This window comes from Pelodiscus sinensis, chromosome 24 (assembly GCF_049634645.1).
Source record: "Pelodiscus sinensis isolate JC-2024 chromosome 24, ASM4963464v1, whole genome shotgun sequence".
Classification (NCBI taxonomy): Eukaryota; Metazoa; Chordata; order Testudines; family Trionychidae; genus Pelodiscus; species Pelodiscus sinensis.
This window is the reverse complement of record NC_134734.1, coordinates 4364798-4388314: the sequence shown is the minus strand read 5'-3', so window position 1 is coordinate 4388314 and position 23517 is coordinate 4364798. Positions and strand designations below refer to the sequence as shown.

Genomic DNA, 23517 nt, shown 5'->3' with positions numbered 1-23517 from the left:
CCTCAACAATTTGCCTGGCTCTGGAACCCATTTTATAGAATCAGGGCAGAGCCTAGGAACCCATCAGAGTCGGACTTGGATGACCCAGGCTAGAATCTCTCCCAGTAGCCCCTGTCCGAGCTTGAGAATTCAACTTTAATGGAAGCATTTTCCAAACCAGCCTCTGGATTGGACGATGCCAAGGGATGGAGAAGAACCCCAGAGTCATGGAGCCACTGGGCTAGAAGGGACTGCAACGGTCCCATCATTCAACCTCCTGCCAAGAGACAGGATCTACTGTGTCTCAGCCATCCCAGCCAGACACTATTCAACCTCCTCCCCCAGCCTCCATTCGCCTACTCAACTTTCTGCTCAGGAGATTTTTCTTGAGATGGAATCAAACTCTGCCCTGCTGCCGTTTGAACCCGTTGCCGCTTGTCCTGCCCTCAGTGGCGAGAGAGGACGACCAGCCTCCATCTTGCTAATGGCAGCTTCTCGAGTGTGTGAAGACCATGATCAGGTCCCTGCCCCCATCTCCCCTCCTCCAAACTCAGCGTGCCCAGTCCCATCAGGCCGAGCTTGTGCAGTGGCATTCTAGCCCTTGGATCATCTCTGCCATTGGCCCCTGCGCCTTTACATCCTTTCTATACACGGGTTTATAACGGTACCAGTGGTGCTGCGACTCCTGGTGCACATGGCATCTGGAGCAGGGGCCTGCCCCACGTGGAGTCCCCCCTCACCAATCGGTCCTCTCCCCTCCTGTCCCCTTGGGAAACTGCATTTCCCCTTCCCTGCCTGTTGAAGGGCAACAGCCAGCAATGGTCCCAGATGCATCGGGGGGTTCAGCCCCTCCCTGTCCCTCTCTAAAGGGCATCTAGAGCAGTGGTGTGATCCCCGTGGGTCACAACCCCCAAGGGGGTTGCGGGTGTCTTCCTGGGCAGTCATGGCACTTAGATCTGGCCGGCTGGTGGCTGGGCCCAGCAGCTGGTGGCCCCCATGGCGTGGGAGTCACAGATCAAAAAAGGTTGCACACCACTGGTCTAGAGCATGGGAGGTTTGGGAGTCAAGTAATCCTGGATGGAGCGGGGAGGGAGCACTCAGAAAGCCCCTTCTATCTTCCCGGTGAGTCTGTCTCTTTTCTGATTGGTTTTAAGAGAAGCCATCCAGTTCCAGGTTCTTCCCATTGTCCTAGCACACATTGATCCTGACCTCCCTTAAGAGGGAGCAGAGTACCCAATTTGGTGGCCCTACCACGTCTGGGGAGTGCGGAAGTAGCCTGATGCCAGGGCCCAGAAAAGGTTCGTCTGTCTCGTGGGCCGGGGTTTCCCTACACTGAGTGGTCTTTCCGCCAAAGATCCGAGACGTCGATCTTTGCACCTGACCTGACGGCAGATTGGTCGCACAGGACGTTTTAAGAAGAGACTGTTTTAACCTCCTGGGCTTTTGGCTCTTGTTCCCTGCAGGTTAATCTGGCCTGAGGTTTTGGTCACAGAGGTGACTCCAAATTGGGCACCGTGCGGAAGCTGAGCCCTCGCCAGCGCCGGCAGCGTGGTAGCCATGACTCCCGCCACTTGCCGGCGACGCCTCTTGCAATGCAGCCTACAGCTGCATCCGATTTTTTGTTTGTTTTAGCAACAGCAGCGCGGGGCTGACTCATGCTGAGGTTGTGAGCCACGCCAGCTCCCAGAGCCTTTGCATCAATCACTAAGCACATCAAATGGTGCAAAGAGGAGGGAGAAAAAGTGTTTTTAACCTCTGAGGGGAGGACAAGAAGCAAGGGGCTTAAATTGCAGCAAGAGGGGCTTAGGTTGGACATTAGCAAGAACTCCCCAACGGGCAGGATGGTTCAGCACTAGAATCATTTGCATCAGTTGTGGAAACTCCATCATTGGAGATAGCTAAGAGCTGGTTAGACAGACGCCTGTCAGGGTTGGCCTCAGGCCTGCCAGGAGTGCAGGGGAGAGGCCAAGACGACCTCTGCAAGTCCCTTCCAGCCCTGGGGGTCTAATTCCCTTCTCATTAACAATCCGTGCCTTGTTTTGGAGGGGAGGGGTTCGGTGTTTGCTCCTCTACCTTTTGGGAAGGCGTTGCTGCCCCACCCAGCAAGCACACAGGTCGAATCGGGAATGGGGCAGGTGCTGGGCAGCGGGAGCGGCTGAACATTGCGGTTGATCAAGGCTGGCACCAGGAGTTTCACCAGCATGATGTTGTTCTGGCTGGTGCTGGGATCGAATAAGGGGTGGGTGATGACCCGGGAGCTTATGGTCAGCTGCTCTGTCCAGTCGAGATGCCGCAGGTTGTGCTCCCCCAAGCGGACGTGGAACAGGCTGCAGTAGAAAGACGACATGGTCATGGGGAATGTGGCTTCCTTGGAACGCCAGCCACACAGATGCCCTGGGGAAAACTCCGCTTCACTGTGAGGGGACCAGGAGAGAGCTCCCAGAACACCAGAAATGTCCCTCCAGCCTAAGCCCCCTGCACAGCCCAGCCCAGAGACCCTCCCTCGGGGTATGTCTAGACTACCCTCCTGATTCGAACTAGGAGGGTAATGTAGGCATACCGCACTTGCAAATGAAGCCCGGGATTTGAATTTCCCGGGCTTCATTTGCAAGTGCGGTATGCCTACATTACCCCGCTAGTTCGAACTAGCGGGGTAGTGTAGACATACCCTCAGGGATTTCTGCCTCCAGTTCAAATCTGGGGGTGGGACTGGAGCACCCCAATGCATTCCTGAGGGAAGGTTTCTGGCCTAAGTTATGCAGGAGGGGCAGAATGGTGCCTTCTGGCTTTGGAATCTATGAGACAATGAAAGGGGTGGAGTTAAGGGCATTCACACAAGGGGTGGAGTTAAGGGCATTCACACAAGGGGTGGAGTTAAGGGCAAACATACCCTGCGCACGCGCACACAGACACGCAAACTCAGAGTTAAATGGACTCACACAAAAGGGCTGGGATTAAAGGCACTCATCCAAGGGACTAGAGTTTAGGACATACAAAAGGGCTGCGTCTAGACTGGCAAGTTTTTCCGCAAAATCAGCTGCTTTTGCGGAAAAACTTGCCAGCTGTCTACACTGGCCGCTTGAATTTCCACAAGAACACTGACGATCTCATGTAAGATTGTCAGTGTTCTTGCGGAAATACTGTGCTGCTCCCGTTCGGGCAAAAGTCCTCTTGTGCAAATGCTTTTGTGCAAGAGGGCCAGTGTAGACAACGCGGTATTGTTTTGCGCAAAAAAGCCCTGATTGCGAAAATGGCGATCGGGGCTTTCTTGCTCAAAACCACGTCTAGATTGGCATGGAGGCCAGTGCTTTTGCGCAAAAGCATCCCTGCCAATCTAGATGCTCTTTTCCGCAAATGCTTTTAACGGAAAAACTTTTCCGTTAAAAGCATTTGTGGAAAATCATGCCAGTCTAGACGCAGCTAAGAAGTGTTAAGAATACACAGTCAAGGGGGTGGAGTTAAGGCTATCCACCCAAAGTGGGTCGGGGTTAAGGATGAACACACGGAAGGGGACATCTATAAAAGTCATGTTACAAATGGGAAGAGTTAAGGACACATCCACCAAGAGGCGGAGTTAATGTCATTCGCACCCGGGGGTGGAGCTAAGGACGTGCCCACCCAATGGAGTGGAGTTAAGGTCCCTCATACCCAAAGGGGCAGAGTTAATGTGCCACACATAAGCGCACACATGTCCAAGGGTGTCGCGTTAAAGAAACACACACCCATTTGCAGAGTTAAGGTCACATCCAAAGGGGCAGAGTTAAGGGCAGACGGGAGAGCCCCCTTCCATTGGATCTGGCAGCGTAGAGGACTCCCCCATTCTGATCAGTCCCTTGGCCCTCCAGCTCATGGGCAGACTTACCGGCCGGTGTGGCACTGTGCAGCCGTCACCACCCATTTCTTGTGTATCAGGGTGCCGGAGCACCGGAACTGGGTCCCATCAAAGAGCGCCACGACCCAGGGCTGGGAGTGCAGCTGGCACTGGAAACCCCGCAGCATCCGGGGGTTTTCCTGCGCTAGGGCTGCAGGGGGAGAGGGACAGGCGTTACAGCTGGGTGTGTCCCACGCTTGCCACGCACGGGTGCATACAGAACCCTGGGGAGCGACACTCGTGCAGACGCACACACTCACCGGCAGCCGCAAGCAGCAGCATGAGGCCCAGCCGCTCCATGGTGCGCAGGAGGGGAGGCAGGCAGGGCAGAGGACTGCTGGTTCTGGGGAGGAGACAAAAAAGGTCTTGTGAACTGAGTGGACCCCCGGGCTGACACCGCTCCCGCCCCCCGCCTGCACCCACTGAGGCCTGCTCGCCATCCTGATCCTGACATCGAACTTCCCAGCCAAACCCTCGCACACTCTATGGGCGCCTTGGCCCACCCCCTCTGGGACTTGGCCCCATTGACTCCAGTGGAAATTCATGACAACCCCATAGTGGCGACGGGGCATCACGGAGGCTCGTGGGTCTGCGGCTGGTTTCCCAGATGCTGAAGGCTTTAAACCCAGCCTGGCTGGGTACAACCACTCAACGGGCCCCCTCCTGCAGACAGATCCCCTCACGCTAGCCCATGCCCCGCCCTTTCCATGTAGGTAACGGGTCCTAGCAGAAGGAGCACTGGTAACTGGGGTTCCATGGCCAGTTCTCCTTCCATGCAGTGCCTCAGTTTCCCCATCTCGGCAATGGAGGACATGACCCGCCCCCTCCACAGCTTTTTTAAAGGCGCTGGTAAGAACTCGGTGTTATTCTAACGCCAGTGCAAACAGCAATGCCCTCACCCATTTAAATGCTACCAGCCAGCAGACACGTGAACATATGCACACACTCCATGTAAACACGCACTTCAAAATGGACTTGCATCCGCCCCGCACTCCCCACAACGACACACACATTGACATGCATTGTCAAACCACCCCCGGGTGAATGTCCATACTCATGTATCTGCATATGGACGTGAGTGCACAACATACGTGTGGGCACACTCCCCTCACCCCACAAGCACTGACACACATTTGAACACAGACACGTGTATGGAGATGCCCATGCACACATGCACATACAAGCACACACATGAATACACTCATGGACATACACACACACAGAGGCACACATACGCATCTTGAACACATGACATACAAATGCATGTATATTTAAACTGATGCCGAGGCACACATATACATGTGCAGAGGTACGTACATACCTGTAGACACACAGAGAGATACACACACAGCCACATTAATACACATGGAGGCACACACACGCAAACATACACACACCTCACATACATGCTCACACACCTATTTCAACACACAGAGTGGCACACATGTCTCACACATATATGTGCACGTATGCGTAAACATATCAAAGCATGCAGTGGCACACCCTTTCAAACTCACACATCACGTATATGTGCACACGCACTCACAGAGGCATACTGTGTGCACGCACATGCCTCAGCACCTGTAGAGGCACCTGCAAGTAAGCATACACACGTAACATGTACATGCTCATATGTGTAAAGACACAGGGCACACATGTATGGCACATACATGTACAGGCACTCATGAACATAGCAAATACACACATCTACGTGAACAAAGCCTGCACACACACACACACACACACACACACACACACACACACACACACACTCTCTCTCTCTCTCCCTTCACCCCTGACAGCCCCGGCTCCTGCCCCAAACCTACAAGCTGGGCCCGGTGCAAATCCGCGAGGCTTTCCGGAGCAGCACCCTGCAGTAGGGCAACCAGCCACCTCTTGGAAGAGTCTGGACTCACCCTGGTAGCTGCGCGCGGTGCCGGGCGACCAAGCCCTCACCGCCCTCCTCCTGCAGAACTGGCCTGGCTATCTCCTCACTCGGCCCGCGCAGACCTGGTCTCCGCGAGTCGGGTCCTGCCCTGCCGCCTCCACACGCAGCGTTAGCCCCACGCCCTGCCTGCCACTGGGTGGCTTGGATCCAGCCGTGCTTAGCTCGCCCGCCCTGCTCCTCTGGGGCGCCTGCTTTTAATGCCCCGCCAGCCCCAGGCAGTGGGGAGCATCCGCTCCCTTGGTGACACCGCCTTCATTCAGCCCCAGCCCTGCAATAAAGCAAAAACAGCCGGCGTGAGTCACTTTTTTCGGGGCGGAGGCCCGAGAAACTCCCTGGCAAGGAGGCCGCATTGGAGATGCACCTCACTAGAGGGGCCGAGCTGACCGGGGTCCCTAGGCTGGGAGGTGTCCGTTCATCTCTTTCCCCAACCGCCCTCAGGCCCACACCAGCCGCAAGAGGCTCCGGCTTCTGCGCCGGGTCCCTCCTCAGTGCCCCCCGCCTCTGTGAGATGAGGAACTCCTAGATCCCCACTGCGATCGTCTCATCTGACCTGTCTCGAGTCGCACAGGCTGGAGACCCACCCAGCTACCATTCCTAGAGCAGGGCTTTCCGGAAAACCTCCGGTTTCGATTCGCCCCGGCCACGAATCCACCACACCCCTGTTGCCATGGTTATCGATTCTCGTTCCCCGTCTGGATTGGTCTGACCGCTGCATCCTTCCGTGGCGGGTGTTAGACCTTCCGCTGGTGGCCGGCGAGCCCGTCATTAGCCACGTGTCCCCCAGGCAGTTCCCCACAGACTGGGACCGAGTCGCCCCTCCTCCTCCCTTTGTGACACCAACTCCTGGGTGCGCCTTGTGGCTGGCTCCCTCGGGCCGGGTTCCGGAGCTGTTCTGCATCCCCCTGACTCCGCTCTGAACCTTCCCCCCGGTGCAGCCTCCTGCCTGGATGGGGGACACCAGAACCGGACGCAGGGCCCGACCCAGGGGGCCAAATTGCCCCTCTGCTCACCCCCTGCTTGTGTGGCCCAGGCAAGGTGACAACTGCCAGCCAATGGACAGGCACTCCATTGGACAGGGGGCACAGGGCAGGAGTGAAGGGGGCGCAGGGCAGGAATGAAGGGGCACAGGGCAGGAGTGAAGGGGGCGCAGGGCAGGAGTGAAGGGGCACAGGGCAGGAATGAAGAGGCACAGGGCAGGAGTGAAGGGGCACAGAGCAGGAGTGAAACCTACCCACAGGCAACCCACAAAGCCACGCAGGGTGCTATGGCATATGTGGCATCAAATGGCCCCAAATTTCATGGTGCTCTGGTCACCTCCATCCCTCGGCAACCCCTTCACCCCCACCCCCCGCTCAGTGCCAAACCCAGCGAACCGCCCTTGCAGCCTGGAGGGCTCAGGTGGAGCAGGGGGCAGCTTCACTATGGGCGGCTCCAGACAAGTGACATTTTGCCCTTCAAAGCGCCATTTCTCTCTGGCAGCCTGCACGGCCGCCTCTGCAACTGCCCCTCCCACCCCTGCTGCAGGCGCCTCTGGGACAGAAGAGAGGTGCAGGGGCAGGTGTGAAGGGGGCCAGCACAGGAGTGAATGAGGTGCAGTGCAGAGGTGAAGGGGGCCTGTGCAGGAGTTGGGGCACAGGGCAGGAGTGAAGAGGGCGCAGTGCAGGAGTGAAGGGGGCGCAGTGCAGGAGTGAAGGGGGCACAAGGCAGGAGTGAAGAGGGCGCAGTGCAGGAGTGAAGGGGGTGCAGTGCAGGAGTGAAGGGGGCACAGGGCAGGAGTGAAGGGGGCGCAGTGCAGGAGTGAAGGGGCGCAGGGCAGGAGTGAAGGGGGTGCAGTGCAGGAGTGAAGGGGCGCAGGGCAGGAGTGAAGGGGGCGCAGTGCAGGAGTGAAGGGGGCACAGGGCAGGAGTGAAGAGGGTGCAGTGCAGGAGTGAAGGAGGTGCAGTGCAGGAGTGAAGGGGGCACAGGGCAGGAGTGAAGGGGGCGCAGTGCAGGAGTGAAGGGGCGCAGGGCAGGAGTGAAGGGGGTGCAGTGCAGGAGTGAAGGGGGCACAGGGCAGGAGTGAAGAGGGTGCAGTGCAGGAGTGAAGGGGGCACAGGGCAGGAGTGAAGGGGGCGCAGGGCAGGAGTGAAGGGGGCACAGGGCAGGAGTGAAGGGGGCACAGGGCAGGAGTGAAGAGGGTGCAGTGCAGGAGTGAAGGGGGCACAGGGCAGGAGTGAAGGGGGCACAGTGCAGGAGTGAAGGGGCGCAGGGCAGGAGTGAAGGGGGTGCAGTGCAGGAGTGAAGGGGGCACAGGGCAGGAGTGAAGAGGGTGCAGTGCAGGAGTGAAGGGGGCACAGGGCAGGAGTGAAGGGGGCACAGTGCAGGAGTGAAGGGGGCGCAGTGCAGGAGTGAAGGGGGCCTGCGCAGGAGTGAAGGGGGCGCAGTGCAGGAGTGAAGGGGGCACAGGGCAGGAGTGAAGAGGGCGCAGTGCAGGAGTGAAAGGGGCGCAGGGCAGGAGTGAAGAGGGCGCAGTGCAGGAGTGAAGGGGGCACAGTGCAGAGGTGAAGGGGGTCAGCGCAGGAGTGAAGGGGGCGCAGTGCAGAGGTGAAGGGGGCACAGGGCAGGAGTGAAGGGGGCGCAGTGCAGGAGTGAAGGGGGCACAGTGCAGAGGTGAAGGGGGCCTGCGCAGGAGTGAAGGGGGCGCAGTGCAGAGGTGAAGGGGGCGCAGTGCAGAGGTGAAGGGGGCCTACGCAGGAGTGAAGGGGGCGCAGTGCAGAGGTGAAGGGGGCCTGCGCAGGAGTGAAGGGGGCGCAGTGCAGAGGTGAAGGGGGCCTGCGCAGGAGTGAAGGGGGCGCAGTGCAGGAGTTGGGGCACAGGGCAGGAGTGAAGGGGGCGCAGTGCAGGAGTTGGGGCACAGGGCAGGAGTGAAGGGGGCGCAGTGCAGGAGTTGGGGCACAGGGCAGGAGTGAAGGGGGCCTGTGCAGGAGTTGGGGCACAGGGCAGGAGTGAAGGGGGCCTGTGCAGGAGTTGGGGCACAGCAGAGAGGAGCAGGCATGGGGGGGGGGCGCTTAGGAAGCCCACCGAGGACCAGAGGACAATGAAGGTTACCATGACAACCGGGGCCAGGGGCACCAAAATGCAAATTCTCCGAGGGCGCCATTTTCCCCGAGGCCGGCCCTGGCTCCAGGGACTCAGCAGTTCCCGGAGAGGGGTGGGAGGGGAAGTGTCCTGGCCGGGGGCTGCTCTTCTGCGGGTGTCGCTAGCGCCAGTGCAGCAGCCACTTGTGGAGGGCATGTGAGCCACCCCGCCCTGCCGGGCTCCCCGGGTAGAGCAAGCCAGGCTCCCCCTCCCTGGCGGGCCATGTAGCACCCGCAGGCTCCCCAGTGGCAAGTCAGTCACAGCAGCTGTCCGCTGGTTTAGAGCTGAACATCCCGCTCTGGAGAACTCGGAGGGCTCTGATGACGCCAGCAAGTCAACAAAAGGAGCCCAATAGCATTGCTGTTGCGATGCCGGAATGCAAACTTTCAAGGCCGGCTCAATGGGTTTTGGTGCTCTCGGCAAATCATGACTTTGGTGCCCAGCCCCCGCTTCAATACAGAGAAAAATGAGGTGTCTAGAATGAAATTTTACTTTCATTGACCTGGCATTCAGAAAGAACAGTTGAAAAACCCAAATAAATATTTCATTGGTTTTTTTCTGCTTTTTTTTTTCTGAGGGATCTAGGTTGGATATTAGGAAAAGCTATTTCCCTAGGCGGGTGGGGAAGCGCTGGGATGGGTTCCCTAGGGAGGGGTGAAATCTCCATCCCTAGAGATTTTTAAGTCCTGGCTTGACACAGCCCTGGCTGGGATGATGGAGTTGGGTTGGTCCTGCTTCAGACAGGGGGCTGGACTCGATGGCTCCTGAGGTCTCTGCCCACCCTGGGATTTCATAATTCTATGCCACAATTATACTGGATAGGATAAACTGCCCGGTAGCCAACACTTTTCCAGTTTTAATCCTTTTGATTATACAGTGGCTCCAGTCATCGCTATAAACAGTTGAATCTCAAATTGCAACTGTCTTCCCTCCAGCAGAACTGGTTTTTGGGAAGCTGTGAAAATGTTTATTCCTCGTGGGCACAGGGATCACGGCGAGCAGCACTGACTCAGCTGTGGGACTGGCCAACACCGGGCTGCTAAGACTGACTGAACTGCCCGATCCCGACCTCAGGCAGCAAACGGCGGCGGCTGCGCCATGCCACATTCAAACTGTAGTTACATACCCAGCCGTGCTCCACGGCGTGAAATAAAGATCATCCGTCAACTTCCCACCCGGAGATGATGCCCTGTGTGAGGAGTACGATAGTTGGTACTTTGGTTCCTAAGTGATAACATACTAATATATATGTTTAAATAGAGAAAAAATTCACTTCCATTTAATTTGGCACCTCTGATACCCCCAGTGACAGCTTACTCCGCCTATGTGGTTGGGCCAATTCTGCACACATTGACTATTGTTTACTTTTGTCCATTGGAGCCACCTTTATACAGTAGACTTCCGATAATCTGGAACCTATGGGACCTAGGTGGTGCTGGATTATCAGATATGCCGGAGTATCAGGAGGTACTATAAGATGGTTATCTATATACTGTATATAAAGTATCCTTAACCCTTTTTATTGTACATGCTCTATATAGTATACTGTAATGTTTTAGTTTTTTAACCCTTTTTACTCATTTCGCTCAGTTCAGCTGCTGCCGCTGTTACCTCGTGACTCATTTTTTGCCAAAGCTCACTCACTAGGCTCTTGCCATTTTGATGCCAGACTATCAGGCATGCCGGACTATTGGATGCCGGACTATTGGAGTTTTACTGTATAATGTAAGAATGTGTCTGTCAAAAAGTGTGACTACCCCTCATTGTTTTCTATACGGTCCATAAAAATCAACAGCTGGCAACCCGGAGGCAGGATCGCATTAGCTTGGTGGGCTGCAGAGTCGCCCCACGGATTCGTGTTCATCTGATTCTCCAGCGTGACCTCCCCTCGTTCCTTTCAGTCTCTGCTCCCCCGCCCCATATGCATGGTCTGCGTTCTCCGGTCTCAGAGAGTGGCCTTGACGTTTGCCAGTGCCCCATTACCCAAGCCGACTTTTTTGGTATTTACAGCTCAGCGGAAGGGCCAGTCACAAGCAAAAAACTGCCACTTGATTTCAGGCAATTAGAAGCACACTGGGTGCTGGGGGGGGAGTCGTCCGTTGGTGATGGTGAGTGTTGTGTGAGACCCTCCAATGACCCAGGAGTGCCTGGAATGTTTGACAGACCGAGTGCAAAATGGGATGAGAATAGGTTAAATGAGGGTATTGAGAGAGGCCAAAGCAAACCGAAATGAAATTCACTCCTGATCAATGTTCCCTATAAGTTTTTCCATTGTTGGGTGGAATAAATGTTGTTCTGTGCACCAAAGCATGTGCATATGTGCACCACCAATAGAAACACATGCTGTCTGCTGTGAGCAGCTGTGGGCATTTTGCTAATCAGCTGGGCGGCACCTGAAACTCTGTCGGGCAACCATCTAGGTTCTCAGATTACAATGCTGCTCCTGACATACACAAAGGACAAAGGGTAATTCCTCCTATTAGGGGGATAATCCTGACAAAACAGGCACTCTCCCCTGCCAGGCGCTGCCCAGACCCCAGCTGTGTTAGGTGCTGCACAGCTCCTAGCCAGGTTCCAGCCTCTGCGGGGCTGCAATGTAGGATGATTCTCTTGTGACGGTCACCAGGTGGCGCTCTTACATATGCTCCTGCTAGTGCTTCCCCTGAGTGCCTGGGCAGAGGCCAGCCTTTGAAGATGTGCCTGTTGTTGCTCCCTTGGTGCTGCAGTTTTCTTTGCAGCGGATCTGTTGCAAGCAGCAGGAAAATTGGCTCCTTCCTTAATTGCTCTAATGAGGCCTCTTGCTCCCTGGGGTTGGAGCTGGGTATAACATTGGCAGGGAGCTGTGACTTGGGCGGGGGGTGGGTGCAGAGCGTTTGGGTGGTGACCTGTGGCAGGAGCAGGGAGGGGGCGTTGCCCGGGGGCAGACTCTGTCTGGAAGGTGCTAACGTAGGCAGCTCCCAGCCACCAGCCCAATGGGGGCCCCAAGGTGGGTTCCCTGCCTGCTGCAGCCCCAGGCTGCCCAAAATGTCTGGAGGCTCTCTCCATAGGCCGCTCTGCGCCACATGCCCATGGCAGAGAGTGGGGGGCGTCCGGCCAATGGGAGCACAAAGTCTCCCCCTTCCCTCCACATGGTCATGTGGCCCTAGAGGATGTGGACCAGACATTTTGATCGGACTCAGGCTGCAGGATCTTGGTGGGGATGGCTGTGGGCCTGCCCCTGATTTAGATGATTCCTGATGGGGTTTGTCTAACCTGCACTTAAATATCTCCAGTGATGGGGATTCCACAACCCCAGTAGGTAATTTATTCCAGTGTTGATGGGTAGGAAGTTTTTTCTAATGTCCAACCTAAACCTCCCTTGCTGCAGTTTAAGCCCATTGCTTCTTGGCCTGTCCTCAGAGGAATATTTTTTCTCCCTCCTCCTTGTAACACCCTTTTGGATACTTGAAAACTGTTGTCGCAGCTCCATCTTCTCTTTTCCAGGCTAAACAAACCTGATTCTATTAGTCTTCCCTCATAGCTCATGTTCTCTAGACCTTTCATCATTTATGTTGCTCTTCTCTGGACTTTCTCCAATTTTTCCACATGGTTCCTGAAACGTGGTGCCCAGAACAGGACACAACACTCCAATTGAGGCCCAGTCAGTGTACTCAGGAGACAGGAAGCTGAACCAGGAGCTGGCCAAGGGACAGAACTGGAGGCCAAGGGTCGGATCTGGGGATCAGAGCCAGGCGCCAACCCAAGCGCCAGTGCCAGGACACAAGTTGGAGCTGGGAGTTGGAAGCTGAGCTGTGGGCTGGAGCTGGAGCCAGAACCCAGGGCCAAGGATCAGAAGTCAGGCACAGCTCAGGAGTCGGGAAGGATGCAGCAGGAAGCAGGAATTGGCCCAGTGGCACAGACAACTACTTCTGCCACCCCCAGCTTCAATGGTGCAATGGGTAGGATTGGCAGATGGTTGAAACAAAAATACCAACCCCCCCCCCCCCCCCAAAAAACCACCGGGAAAAAATTCTGTTGAAGGGAAAAAAAAGGGGGGGGGGGATCCAAGACTTAAGACTTATCAAGCAAAAAAAAAAATTAAAATAAAACAGCATTAAAGCAGCATGTCCCCTTTAAGAGTGAGTGCAGGGATAGGAACAAGGGAGCGGTTGAGCACTAAGACCCAGGGGAAGCATTGCTTCCCCTTGGTCTTTTTGCCAGTAACCATTTTGTGCTGGCAGCCTTGGGGAATCAGATAAGCATGGGAGCTGCAGTCGGTGGGCTGGGAGTGTTGGGAGATGGAGGGATCTCAGCGGGGAGGCCAGGCACTGAGTGTTTGTAGGGTTGCCAGGTGCCCGGCATTTTCACCTCCTATACGGGGAAAAATTCAGAAAATACCCAACATCTCGGGTGTCCGGTATTCTCTGAATTTTTTTACCGGGCAGGAGGCAAAAATACTGGACTGTCTGGGTGAATACCGGACACCTGGCGACGCTATTGATGGGCCCTGCAATCAGGACACCCATGGGCAGTGCCATTGCCGGGCCAGGGTCCCATTAACCACCACAACTTCCTGGCAGGCTGGGAGGCAGCTGCCAGCCGGCTGAGGCTCTGCAGAGCCGGGTCCAGGCCCGTGGAGCCTCATGCCCGCCAGGGGCAGGGATTGAGCTCAGCTCCAGCTGGGCAGCTGCCCTGGTCAGAGCAGTGAGGGGAGGAGGCCTGCAGCCGTGGTGGCTCTGCTGACAGGCCCAGCGGGATTGGACATGGAGGCACCTGAAGGAGCAGGACTCCAGTGAGGCCTGACGGCCCCGTGCCTGAGACAGGTCACGAGGCCACAGGGGGGTGCCCAGGCAGTGGGGCCATGACGTCTGCACCGTGCTGCTCAGCGTTCGGGTCAGTTGTTTGGACTGGGCAGCCAGCAACAGCCAAATGGGAAACAGGGCCCAGGAGAGGGGCTGTGGCACAGAGCGGCCTACATGGCTGGGGAAGCGGGTCCCTCAGGCAAAATGAGTCCCCAGCGCCCCGCTGTGGGGAAACAGCCAACGCCATCTGGGGGGTGTGAACAGAAGGCAGCGGGGGGAAGGGGCAGAAAGGAAGGGCCCTGGGGAGAGCGACTACGGGATGATGTGCTCAGCTTCAGGGAGGGGAGGGGTTAAAGGACGTTGAACCATCGCAGAAGGGCATGATGAAAATGGTTGCAAGGTCCTGCATGGGGTGACACCCAGGGGCTAACAGGCTCAGGAGCAAAGGCTGCACAAGAGCCAGCAGCCGAGAGCTCCTGCCAAACACACTCCCATGAGGAATCAGGCACCAGCGTTGATGAGCCAGCGGGTAATCACTGGGGGTACGTCTACACTACAGCGCTAATTCGAACTAACGCATCTAGAACTAAAAACTAGTTTGAATTAGCGTTTTGCTAATTCGAACTAGCATGTCCACATTAAGTGGACCCTGAACAGGGCTTAAGGATGGCCGGAAGCAGTGCCGGCAGGGCATCAGAGGAGGACTTAGAGCCGTGGTGCTCAGAGGAGGACTTAGAGCATTTCCATGTGCCCGCCAGGTGCTCGGGGGTGGCCTGGCACCGGGCGCATGGCGGGGGGAGCGCCGGCCCCGGGTGCGCGGCTATGGGGGGGCCACCCCCGGGCATGCGGTTATGGGGGGGCCGCCCCTGGGGCGCAAGTGTCCCCGCCCCCTGGCGCCCGGCGGGCGAACGGCCCCGCCCCCTGGCGCCCGGCAACCTTGAAAGGTTGGGGACCACTGACTTAGAGCGTGGAGATGCTGTCTCAGGCTAGCCGAGGGCTGCGCTTAAAGGGTCCCGACCCCCACCCCGGACAGACAGTTCTTAGGGGTGCCTCGCTTGCAAAGCAGTCCTGGCTTGGAGTGCCCGGAGTACCCACACTGGACCTCGCTTGCAAAGCAGTCCTGGCTTGGAGTGCCCGGAGTACCCACACTGGACACATCACACCACTCGGCCATCAGCCCGGCTGCACTTGCCGCAGGCTGCCATCTGGGGAGAGGGGGCAATTGGGGGGCTTCAGGAGAGCTTCCACCCCCAGAAGCCTGCAGAGCCAGCCCAGTCCTCCCCATCGGGGGCTCGTGCCCCATTCCTCCCTCAGCTCCTTCCACTTACCCTTCCCTAGCCCCTTTTCTTGATGTACAAAATAAAGGACAATTGTGTTCAAAAATGGAATCTGTCTTTCTTGAACAAAACTGGGGGAGACTGGGAAAAGGGGGTGGGAGAGGGGAAGAGAGAGGGTGGGAGAGGGGAGGGCAACTACAATGATCAGGGGTTGGGAACAGGTCCCATATGACGAGAGGCTAAAGAGACTGGGACTTTTCAGCTTAGAAAAGAGGAGACAGAGGGGGGACAGGATAGAGGTCTCTAAAAGCAGGAGTGGGGTGGAGAGGGTGCATACAGAAAAGTTCTTCATTAGTTCCCATAAAGAAGGACTAGAGGACACCAAAGGAAAGGAATGGGTAGCAGGCTTCAAACTAGTAACAGAAAGTTGTTCTTCACAAAACAAAGAGTCAACCTGTGGAACTCCTTGCTGCAGGAGGCTGTGAAGGCTAGAACTAGAACAGAGTTTAAAGAGACGTGAGATCAAGTCACGGGAGGTTGGGTCCATGGAGTGCTATTAGCCAGGGGGTAGGAGTGGTGTCCCTACCCAAGGTTTGTGGAAGGCTGGAGAGGGATGGCACGAGACAAATGGCTTGGACACTGTCTTCGGTCCATCCCCTCCAGGGTCCCTAGTGTTGGCCGCTGTCGGCAGACAGGCTACTGGGCTAGATGGACCTTTGATCTGACCCAGTACGGCCATTGTAAGCTCAGGGCTCAGGGTCGGGGGTCTCAGTGGATCCCCTTGATTTTCATGCACACCTGCTCCTTGGTGGCCAGGTTGGCAGCTGTCCTGCCCTAGCTGGCCACTTTCCTGGGTGGTCCACGATGTCTGCACTATTCCAGGCAGGTGCCCACCTCTTGCGGTCCCGGGCAAGTTCCCGGGAGCCGCCAGCCTGGTCCCGGGAAGAGGGGGAGGGCTGGGGGGCATCAGTTGAGTGACTCGATCCGTGCCAGGTGCAGGGTCTGCTAGCTGGGTGCTGGCAGGCTTGCACCTGGCACGGGCACCATAGCCAGACCGTGCCCCTTTAAGGGCTCCGGGGCCGGGAGGGGGGCAGACGAGTTTCCCTGGTGTTGGCCAGAGTGGCCACCAGGGAAACCTGGGGAGGGCTAGCCTCCCACTAGTTCGAATTAAGGGTCTACACAGCCCTTAATTTGAACTAGTAAGTTCGGACTAGGCTTAATCCTCGTAGAATAAGGATTACCTAGTTCGAACTAAGCGCTCCGTTAGTTCGAATTAAGTTCGAACTAACGGAGCGCTAGTGTAGCGCCTATCAAAGTTAGTTCGAACTAATGTCCGTTAGTTCAAACTAACTTTGTAGTGTAGACATACCCTGGGGCAGGCTCCCCAGTGCAGGCCTGGGCTCCCCATCCCTACCACTCTCCTGGCACAACTGGAGATGTCCCTGGAAGGCCCGTTAGTCCCGCCCAAGTCAGAAGGCTCAGTCCATGGGCAATGGGGAGTATTTCTCTGACCTGGGGTATAAAGTAGGTCAAGTTTCTGTCCACTGGCCTTAAAGGAAATGAAGCAATAAACAATACATAAGTAAAGCATCAAGGGGAAACTGGCCAGTGAAGCTACAGGCCATTGGCCCAGCTGGGATCTGCCCCATTGATTCCAAAGGAGTTATTGCCAATTGACACCAGTTGGGACCTGGCCCCATTGACTCAAATGCAGCTACCACCCATTGACCCCAGTAGTGATCTGGCTTCATTGACTCTAATGAAGCTATGGCCGAATACCCCAGTTGGGATTGACTTAATGGAGCTACAGCCCAGTGACCCCAGCTGGGATCCACCTCCACTGACTCCAATCGGGAGCTACAGCCCATTGATCCCAGCTGAGATCCAACTCCATTGACTCCAATCGGGAGCTACAGCCTATTGACGCCAACTGGGGATCTGCCCCATTGACCCCAATGAGGCTACAGCCAATTCACACTCTACCCTGAGAAACCGGAATTCGCCACGGAGCCTGAGCATTCCTTGGTGGACAGAAATGGCTGTTGACAAGCTCTGGATAGTCACACCCCAGCCTGGCGGCCCATGGTAGAGGACTGGCACGGCCCGTGGCAGATGTGTTCTCCTGAGACTGGGCTGTGATTGACGTCATTGCCTAAAGGGCTTTCGTTCCTCCTCCCGCCCAGGAGAGCCATGTGGATTAGTAACTGTGAACGTTTGAAGTTCTTCAGCACCTCAGCTGGTCTGTTTCCCAGCACTGCAAGCTGGGCTAATTACTGCAGTCGCAGCATCCCTGGGATGTGCAATGAGGTGTTGGATGGAATCCAGACCAGGCTGGGGCCTGGCATGATGACAACCCACTGGGTGGGAAGGGTGTTGCTCCTGACTCCTTCCACCCACCCCATGCATGGGTGCGGCTGAGCCATCTTGTCCAGCGTCAGGACAATCTCTCCTTGGCTGGATTTCAAGGCAGAGGAACAGGAAGGGCAGCTCCCACCCAGGACAAGAAATGAGAAAGCCGGGTCTATGGGCCAAGACAAAACCACAAACACACCTGGAGTATTGTGTCCAATTCTGGGCTCCCCACTATAGAAAGGATGTGGATGCATTAGAGAGGGTCCAGCGGAGGGCGACCAAAATGATTCGGGGGCTGGAGCACATGACCTATGAGGAGAAACTGAGGGATTTGGGTTTGTTCAATCTGCAGAAGAGGAGAGTGAGGGGGAATTTGATAGCAGCCTTTGACTTCCTGAAGAGGATGGAGAAGGCTGTTCACAGTAGTGATGGATGGCCGAACAAGGAGCAAAGGTCTCAAGTTACAGCGGGAGAGGTCTAGGTTGGATATTAGGAAACACTATTTCATTAGGAGGGTGGTGAAGCACTGGGATGGGTTTCCCAGAGAGGTGGTGGAATCTCCATCACTGGAGATTTTTAAGTCTCAGCTTGACAAAGCCCTGGCTGGGTTGATTTAGTTGGGATTGGTCCTGCCTTGGGCAGGGGGCTGGACTTGATGACCTCTTGAGGTCTCTTCCAGCTCTATTGTTCTATGATTCTAGGAGTTGCCAAGTGAAATGGGCATAAAGGAAAGGGCATGAATGAAGCTTTGGCCGACTAACATCTGTCAAGATTTGACTCATGGACTTCAATGTAGCTACGGATGATTGACACCAACTGGGATCTGGTCCCATTGACTCCAATGAAGCTATGGCCCATTAACACCAATTGAGATCTTGCCCCGTTTACTCCAGTGAAACTCCCACCAGTTGACCCCAAGTGGGATCAGGCTCAATTGACTCTAATGGAGCTACGAGCAAATGACTCCAGTTGGGGTCCCAATGTGCATGGTACATCCAGGCAGAAGGTCATGGAGCCACTGATGATCAGCCACCGAGGAGCTCTCCATAGCAATTGGCCTGATGAGTACCCTGAGGGCCCATGATCTGTTCTACTGCTGGCCATAGGCCCCAAGTATGTATGTATGTATCCCTATACACCCCCATCCATCTAGCTATCTAGCTATCGGGGGAGCACCTGGGATGTGCCACAATTATTTGTTGACCACTGATGCATAATGTCACTGGAGTGTGTAGGAACCCCCCTCGTGGAGCTGTAGAGGCTGGACAAACACAACCAGAAAAGATTCCCTCCCTCCACTCCCACCATCCGCCTCCCCCACCGCCAAGAGCGTAGGTACGAGACAAGCAAGTCCCAGTGGCAATGCATGGGTGAGCATCTGGAAACTGGGAAGGAGTCCTGCAGAAAGGGATTGAAGGATCATAGTGGACAACTAGTTAAACATGAGTCAACAGCATGACTCTGTTGCAAACAAAGCAAACATGATTCTGGGCTGCATTAACAGTGTTGTGAGCAAGACACGAGAAATCATTCTTCAGCTCTACTCTGCACTGATTAGGCATCAACTGGAATGTTGTGTCCAGTTCCGGGAGCCACATGTCAGGAAAGATGTGGAGAAATTGGAGAAGCTCCAGAGAGGAGCAACACAATTGATTCAAGGTCTAGAACATGAGCTACGAGGGCAGACTGAAAGAATTGGGCTTGTTTAGTTTGGAAAGGAGAAGACGGAGAGGGGACATGAGAGCCATTTTCAGGTATCTAAAAGGGGGTCACAAGGAGGAGGGAGAAAATTTGTTCTCCTTGGCCTGCGATGACAAGGCAAGAAGCAATGGGCTTAAGTAGCAGCAAAGGAGGTTTAGGCTGGACATTAGGAAAAACTTCCTACCTGTCAGGGTGGTTAAACACTGCAATGAATTGCCTAGGGAAGTTGTGGAATGTCCATCACTGGAGGGCTGTGTCTACACTGGCATGAATTTCCGGAAATGCTTAAAACAGAATAGTTTTCGTTATAAGTATTTCCGGAAAAAGAGCATCTACATTGGCAGGCTGCTTTTCCGGAAAAGCCCTTTTTCCGGAAAAGCATCTGTGGCCAATGTAGACGCGCTTTTCCGGAAAAGAGCCCCGATCGTCATTTTCGCAATCGGGGCTTTTTTCCAGAAAAGACTACTGGGCTGTCTACACTGGCCCTTTTCCGGAACAGTGTTCCGGAATAAGGACTTATGCCCGAGCGGGAGCAGCGTAGCTTTTCCGGAATAGCAGCTGATTTTGTACAGTAGAGCGTCGTTGCTTTTCCGGAAATTCAAGGGCCAGTGTAGACAGCTCGCAGCTTATTCCGGAAAAGCGGCTGATTTTCCGGAATAAGTGGCCCAGTGTAGACACAGCCGAGATGTTTAAGAGCAGGTTAGACAAATACCTGCCAGCTGAGGGGAGAAGACTGGACTCGATGGCCTCTCGAGATCCCTTTCCAGTCCTGTGATTCTATTGTTATATTGGCTCCCTTTGAAGTTTAACTCCGAGACCCCTACCAGGGACCTCACAGGTGCAACACGAGGTCACACTAGGCAGCAGACATCACTTGGAGCCCTGCAGACGTCACATGGAGCCCTGCATTAGAATGCTGGAGCAGCTGAGCCGGCAAGCCAGACCCAGCCCAAAGAAAAACTCTCCCTTGTCCTCCTGTGGATGGCAGTTACCTAGAACAGCCACTGAGGACGTGATGGAGGCTGGTGCTCTTGGCCACCCTCTCCTCCGGAGAACGCTGTCCAAAAAGGCCGCCACAGTGAAATTGACGCTGGCAGAATCTCCCAAAAGACTTTTGGAAGCCAGTTACAGAGAGTGTGAAAATCTTCCCTCTCCCCACTGGGATGCACCAGTTCTGATCTCCTGTCTGGAGTGGCTATTCCTTTGGGGAGGAGAGAAGGGAAGGTCAGATCCAGGAGCGTGCATAGAGGTGGGGGGTAGGTGGCGCTGGAGACTGGGGGTAGAGCTAGTCCTGGAAGAGGGACACTGAGTCCTGCGGGGATGGCTGAATTAGCTTAGGCGGAAGTGGGGCGTGCATGCTCGGGAGCAGCTCAATGGGGCTGCTGGGTTGCGGTGGCTGGTCCCAGCCTGCGGCGTGTCCCGTGTGCATTTTTGGTTGCAGCCGGGTCTTTGTTTGGGGCGATATGTAGGTTGTCTCCCTCCCGCAGCACTGTGAAATTCCTGTAGTTGGAATGTACAAGGAGAGTTCTGCCAGGAGCTGGTCCACCCATAATTAGCCCGGATTAACTCTGCAACTTGCTGTAGCAGCAGCGGCTTTCCAGAGGGATTCTTGGCAGAGTGGAAATGTGGCTTGCCTGATTGATTCGCCCCGTGACAATCCCACACCCACACGGAGATACACAGGCTGTCGAGCTCCACCCAGTAGCGCCAAAGGAGATGAAGCAAAAATGGACTTTACTTCAGAAGAGAAAAGCAAATGGACGAAGGCAAACTGGGGACTAGCCAGCCACGTGTCCATATGGCTGAGCGTGGGTCAGCACAAGTGGGTGTCCATGGTGTGATGCCGCTGTGGGAAAAGCTGATATCCTCATGGGGAGCATGAACTGGAACGTTGCAAGTAAGACAGGAGAAGTCATCCTCCCGCTCTGCTCTGCACTGATGCAGCCGCAGGTGCAAGGTGGTGCCCATTTCGGGGTACCGCACTATACTCCAGAAACGGAAGGATGGCTCAGTGGTTTGATCATTGGCCCGCTAAACCCAGGGTTGTAAGTTCAGTCCTTGAGGGGGCCATTTTGAGGTCTGGGGTAAATCTGTCAGGGAAGGTATTTGGCTCTGCCATGAGGGCAGGGGACTGGACTCGACTTGATGATCTTGCAAGGTCCCTTCCAGTTCGGTGAGATAGATATGGCTCCATATATATAACCCTGATCACTGAGGAAAGGTTAAAAATCCAGCCCATGTTTATCCTTAAGAAAAGCAGATAGAATGCAGACTTGATTATGGTCTTCAAACATGTTGCAGTTGTTATAAAGAGGGTGGTGATGGATTGCACTCCATGGCCACTGATGGGGGGACAAGCAGGAAGGGGTTGTGGCATCTCCCACCCTGGAAGATATTTAATAGCAGGTTAGACAGACACCTGTCAGGGATGAACTAGACAGTGCTTGGCTGGGCAGTGAGGGCTGGGGACTCGACTCGATGACCTCTCAAGGGCCCTTCCCATTTTAGGGTTCTATGATTCAGTGTGTCAAGGGAGGAATTAGGTTAGGGAGCAGGACAAACATTGTATCTCTCAGGGGTGTTAAGTTCTGGAACCAGCTGCCAAGAGAGGTTGTGGGATCCTGGTCATTGGAGGGGTTTAAGAGGCGGTTGGACAAACCCCTGTCAGGGAAAGTCTAGACTGACTTAGTCCTGCCTACGCATAAGGCGCTGGACGTGATGCCCTCTCAAGATCCCTTTCAGACACAAATTTCCATCACTTTATATAAATAACCAACTCGTGGAGATTAAGATCAGAAGACCATCATCTAATCTGGTCCCTTGTAGAGCACAGGTCATAAAATTCCGCCTAGCTACCGGACACACACCTTGATAGCTTGGGTTTTTCTAAAGCGTCTTTCAGAAAGGCCTCCCGTGTGTCTTTGCAGACACTAGGTCAAAGTGCAAAGCTCAATCTAGCTAGAGACAAAAAGACATTCTATAAATACATTAGAGGCAAGAGACAGACCAAGCTCAGGATAGGACTATCAATGGAGAAGGAAAAACAACAACAAAGAATGTGGAAATGGCAGAGGTAGTTGTTGAATTTCTTGTTTTGATTTTCATCAAGAAGGTTGATGGTGACTGGATGCTTAACATAGTGAATGTCAATGGAAATGGGATAGGTTCATAAGCTAAAATTGGGAAAGCACAAGTTAAAAGTTACTTAGACAAGTGAGATGTCTTCAGGTCACCAGGGCCTAATGAAATGCCTCCTACACACTCAGGGAGCTGATAGCGGAGGTATCGGAGCCATTAGCTATTATCTTTGAAAAGTCCTGGAAGATGGGAGAGATTCTATAACACTAGCCAATTAGCCCGTCATAAGACGGGATTTTCAGGTCTTCTTTCCTGAGCTCTCTTGCTCTGTCTCTCTCTCTCTCTCTCTCCTCCTACTGCCTCCCCCCCCCCCAGCTCTTTCTCTTGTTCCCCTTCTCCTGCCTCTTTCTCCCCTCCGTCTCTCCCCACCCACTTTTCCCTTCCCCTTCCCCTTCCCCTTCCCCTTTCCCTTCCCTCCCACCGTGGCGCTTGGCTGAGTGCCGCCTGCTCAGCTGGGCTGCCACAAGGGAGGGGAGTGGGGCGGTGACATGTATAGCCAGGAGGAGGGGCTGTGTACATCACCGCATTCCCTTCTCCTCCCACCCCGGGGGAGCCCAAACAGCCCCTTGCACTGCTGACTCCCCTAGCGTCCCGGCTGAAGGGCGCACCACTCAGCTGAGTGCCACAGCGGGAGAGGAAGGGGGTGGTGACGTACACAGCCAGGGGGTGGGGCTGTCTACATCACTGCCCCCCCCCCTGAAGTGGCCCGGCTTAGGGGTGCTCCACTCAGCACCACGGCAGGAGGAGGAAGGGGGGCCGTGACATACAAGGCCCCGCCTGCTGGCCATGTACATCACCGCCCTGCCCCCTTCCTGCCCCACCAAGGCTCAGCTGAGAGCTGAGCAGTGCAGTGCCAGCACCACTCAGCTGGGCCGTGACCGGAGAGCAAGCGGCGGCAAGCAGCTGTTTGGGGTCCAGCTGCAGCCAGTGGCTGCAGTCCCCCATCGCCAGGTCTGCTTCCCGCCCCCTCTTCCTGTCGGCCAGCCCCACGGCCCCATGGACACCCCCCACCACTCCCTGCCAGCACTGCTTCCCTCCCCCCTTCCTCCGGGCCCCTCCATCCTCCCCTACAGCCCCACAGCCCCCGGTCTCCCCCAGCTCTGCTTCCCACCCCCTTCCTGCATGGCGCCCCGCCCCCCCTTCCCCTCCCTTTGTGGTGCGCTGCGCTTGCCACCACTTGCTCCCTCACTGGGGCCTGGCAGGAGCATCACAGTGTGCCACGGAGGGAGGGGAAGGGGGGCGGGGGCCATGCAGGGAGGGGAAGGGGGCAGGGCTGGCTGGAAGGGGGGTGGGAAGCAGAGCTCTCGGGGGGATTGGGGGCTGTAGGGGAGGATGGGGGCCCGGAGAAAGGGG

The 23517-nt window shown here is 55.6% G+C and overlaps 1 protein-coding gene across 1 annotated transcript in view; it reads right to left on the bottom strand.

Moving 5' to 3' along the window:
* LOC102449909 (uncharacterized) overlaps positions 1-5990 on the bottom strand; it is a 33744-nt gene extending 27754 nt beyond the window's left edge. Inside the window, exons 1-4 of the mRNA XM_075908244.1 lie at positions 5767-5990; positions 4111-4193; positions 3842-4001; positions 2053-2306 (exon numbers count right to left, since the gene is read on the bottom strand). Of these exons, the coding sequence (XP_075764359.1) occupies positions 2053-2306; positions 3842-4001; positions 4111-4150 (454 nt within the window). The 5' untranslated portion in view covers positions 4151-4193; positions 5767-5990. The remainder of the gene's footprint in view (positions 1-2052; positions 2307-3841; positions 4002-4110; positions 4194-5766) is intronic.
* Between the last annotated feature and the right edge of the window lie 17527 nt (positions 5991-23517).